Here is a 651-nt window from a genome sequence, read left to right on the forward strand (position 1 = left end):
CATCGTTACTTTGCAGCTTTTATTAAAAATATAAATATTAAACATTCTCTTACACAACAAAATCGACCGAGCGCTGAAAAGATGTTTTATTGTGAAAATGTTTACAGGAAAAAAGTGGATTTAAAGTAGCTTACAGAGATTCCCCCTCCCACCTCCCTGTCCCCAGCAGAAAAGTTATCTGTCTTCTCGGCACCATTTCTTCCAACGCTCACACATCCCTACGTAGCGATGGCACTAGAGTAACTGGGAAATGGATAAATAAATAAAGGTAGGGGAGGTTACAGACGACACTCGTGGTTTTGCACTTGGTACACGGTTGTGCATGCTAGTCAAGGGACAGAGGCTGTTCGGAGTATACCCTTCTAGGTTTAAAGCTATATAAAAATAAAGAGATGACATCAGAGCAGCACTATGGTATATCGGACGGTGTAATTATTCTTGTGCTAACTGCGGAATCTCTTTGGCAAGGCGGGGAGGGGCCGTTTCATTTCCCGATTATCTCCATCAGTTTCCTGTTGCTGTGAGCTTGCTGCGCCAACTGCTCGGCTCGGGCCATCTCCAAGACTTCTCGCAGGAGGTGGAAAGTCAGATCCAGAGAAATAGGGGGCTCCTCGGATCGCTTCTCCCGCTCCACGGCCTCTCCCTCGGCTT

General features: G+C 46.2%; 1 protein-coding gene across 1 annotated transcript in view; it reads right to left on the reverse strand.

Moving 5' to 3' along the window:
• Nucleotides 1–11: 11 nt before the first annotated feature.
• CRH (corticotropin releasing hormone) overlaps nucleotides 12–651 on the reverse strand; it is a 1,240-nt gene continuing 600 nt past the window's right edge. The window contains exon 2 of the mRNA XM_010184165.1: nucleotides 12–649. Within this exon, the coding sequence (XP_010182467.1) occupies nucleotides 485–649 (165 nt within the window). The 3' untranslated portion in view covers nucleotides 12–484. The remainder of the gene's footprint in view (nucleotides 650–651) is intronic.

The sequence above is a fragment of the Mesitornis unicolor genome, unplaced genomic scaffold (genome assembly GCF_000695765.1).
Source record: "Mesitornis unicolor isolate BGI_N332 unplaced genomic scaffold, ASM69576v1 scaffold11735, whole genome shotgun sequence".
NCBI classification, from domain to species: domain Eukaryota; kingdom Metazoa; phylum Chordata; class Aves; order Mesitornithiformes; family Mesitornithidae; genus Mesitornis; species Mesitornis unicolor.